Source organism: Condylura cristata, unplaced genomic scaffold (genome assembly GCF_000260355.1).
Source record: "Condylura cristata isolate star-nosed mole 26May11 unplaced genomic scaffold, ConCri1.0 scaffold00021, whole genome shotgun sequence".
NCBI classification, from domain to species: Eukaryota; Metazoa; Chordata; class Mammalia; order Eulipotyphla; family Talpidae; genus Condylura; species Condylura cristata.
Genome location: NW_004567122.1, coordinates 105,370 through 107,761, shown reverse-complemented (window position 1 = coordinate 107,761; position 2,392 = coordinate 105,370). Strand labels below are relative to the sequence as shown.

The 2,392-nt window shown below is 74.4% G+C and overlaps 1 protein-coding gene across 1 annotated transcript in view; it reads left to right on the top strand.

Annotated features, from left to right (window-relative positions):
- Window positions 1-2,392, top strand: part of PPP3CA (protein phosphatase 3, catalytic subunit, alpha isozyme) — a 21,500-nt gene that overhangs the window by 15,300 nt on the left and 3,808 nt on the right. Inside the window, exons 7-10 of the mRNA XM_012727724.1 lie at window positions 701-829; window positions 1,003-1,202; window positions 1,361-1,445; window positions 2,308-2,388. Of these exons, the coding sequence (XP_012583178.1) occupies window positions 701-829; window positions 1,003-1,202; window positions 1,361-1,445; window positions 2,308-2,388 (495 nt within the window). The remainder of the gene's footprint in view (window positions 1-700; window positions 830-1,002; window positions 1,203-1,360; window positions 1,446-2,307; window positions 2,389-2,392) is intronic.

The following is a 2,392-nucleotide window of genomic DNA, read 5'->3' as shown; positions in this document are numbered from 1 at the left end:
GCTGAGCAGAGAGCGCGTGACGCTCGAGCACATGTCGCCCGGGGCGGAGGCCCTGGCCCGTGCCGCCCAGCCGGCCTCCTGGGGCCACGCGCTGTGTCCGCAGCAGCCGCCGGGCCCTGGGGACAGCTCACCCCGGAAGCCACTCCTCCGTTTTCTCCACTCTCCTTGGCCCCTCTGGTGCGGCCACGTGTGGCCCGTGGTGCGTGTGGCCACCACGCTGTCAGCAAGAGTGACAGTGCACTAATGAGCCACAAAGTCCACGCAGCACAGGTGACCGCCGCGGTAGGGTCAGCGGCCGCACGGACACTGCAGTCGGACAGGCAGGAGCCGCCGTGGCCTTCGTCCCAGACGTCTGCCCGGGGCCTGTGTGCCCGGCTCTCCCTGAGTGTCTGCCCCTCCGCCCCGCCCCGCCCCCGCCGGGCCTTCCCGCCCGCTGGCCCCGGCTGCCCAGCCGTGCCCTGTCCGCCTGGTCAGGTCCACCCCGAAGTCCGTGTTCCCGGAGCCCGGAGGGCCCCGCCTGTCTGCTCGCCACTGGGATGTAAATTTGACCCTAACGGCCTTGGCCAGAGTCGGCGCCCCAGGGAGCGTGGTCTGGAAGGGGCGTGCCCGGTGCAGGCCCACGGACACGGCCCCGCGGGGCCCGGGAGCTCCGTTCTCGAGCCGAGTGGTTCACGCTCTTCCAGCTTTTCATGCGCTCCAGGGCCACAGAGGCGGACGCCGTCCAGGGCTGGCCGGCCCCGCGCCGCTCCTGTCTGGACGCGGCAGGTGTCTGCACGGCGGTGACGCTGGACGCTCCGGAGAGCACCGCGGAGCGTCGTCCCGCAGGACCGTGTGGCCCTTCGGCCCCCACTGACCGGGGTGGCCCGCACGGCTCCCCGAAGCCTGACCCCGGCGGCCGCTGCGGCCAGCCAACACCTCGGCAGACCCACTGGGCGTCATTAAAGCCGCCTCGGAGCGAACATCGGGGCAGGGGACGGACACCCCACCCGCCCCCACCGTCAGCACGCGTCTGTGCTCGGAGCGGGCGCCTCGCTGGACCGTGCCGGCCGTGGCCTGCGGGACCAGCGCGGGGCCCTGGCGCCGAGGGCCCGAGGTCACCGCGTGCCGGCCTGTTCTTGTCCCCGCAGTGACCGAGATGCTGGTGAACGTCCTCAACATCTGCTCGGACGACGAGCTGGGCTCGGAGGAGGACGGCTTTGACGGTGAGCGGGCGCGGGCGTCTGAGCGGGAGGCGGCGCGCACCAGTCCCCAGGGCTGGGCTGCCCGGGTGCCGGGCTGGACGCGCCCCGGGGGAGCGGAGGCTTCTCAGGGCCCACGGAGGGGCTCGGGAGAGGCGCTCACCGCCCTGTCTGACCCGCAGGCGCCACGGCGGCCGCCAGGAAGGAGGTGATCCGGAACAAGATCCGGGCCATCGGCAAGATGGCCAGGGTGTTCTCCGTGCTCAGGTGGGTACCGGCCACGGGGTGGCCGCGTGGCCTGCCCTCACGTGGCTCCGCGCTCCGTGGCCCTGGGCCAGGGGCCAGGGCTGGCGTGCGGCCCTCCGGCGGGAAAGGCGTGGGGGGCCGGCCGCTGCACGGGGGCTGCACTGGAGCGGCCAGCGCCGCCTGCCCCTGCCAGCCTGCACCCCGATGAGCGACAGGGGACCTTCATTCCCCAGGGTCCCGTGAACGTGATGCCGTGTCACCCCGGCCAGGGCGCAGGGTGCAGGGTGCCCCCTGGGGTCGGGGACGCTCGGTCCTGGGGGCGGGGCTGGCGCAGTGTGTGGGGGTGCAAGGGGGCGAGCGGCAGGCCAGCTGCTGGGGGAGCGGACAGTGCTCCGGGCCAGACATGCCCTGGGCTGGGTTAGAGCCGCCGTCGGGGCGGCTGAAGGGGCTTCCCGCGGCCCGTGGAGGGGGGGGGGCGCTGGGGGCGCCGAGCGTCACGGGCGACTGGGGGACGCAGCCCCTCTGCCCGTGAGATCCCCCCAGAGTGGCCGGTGGCGTCAGAGCTCAGTGACCCTGGCCTGAATCTCGCCGTGCGGGCAGCCCCGGGGCGCCCAGGACGCGTCTCCAACACGCAGGGCCCCTGGCCGGGACGGCCCGGGTGCAGCCTCGGATCCGCCCGGGGGCAGGTGGAACCGGTGGGGCAGGCAGAGGGGGCGCGTGGCCAAAGTGCGGTGCGTGGCCAGGGTGCGGCGCGTGGTGGGCAGGGGTCTGTGGCGGGGTGGGGTGTGTGCGCTGGGCATTGTGGGGGCGCGGGCGCGCCCTGTTCGCGGTCTGCCCTGGCCCCGGCCCCGGGAGCGCCCGCCTGACCCGGCCTTGCCCGCAGAGAGGAGAGCGAGAGCGTGCTGACGCTGAAAGGCCTGACGCCCACGGGCATGCTGCCCAGCGGCGTGCTGTCCGGAGGGAAGCAG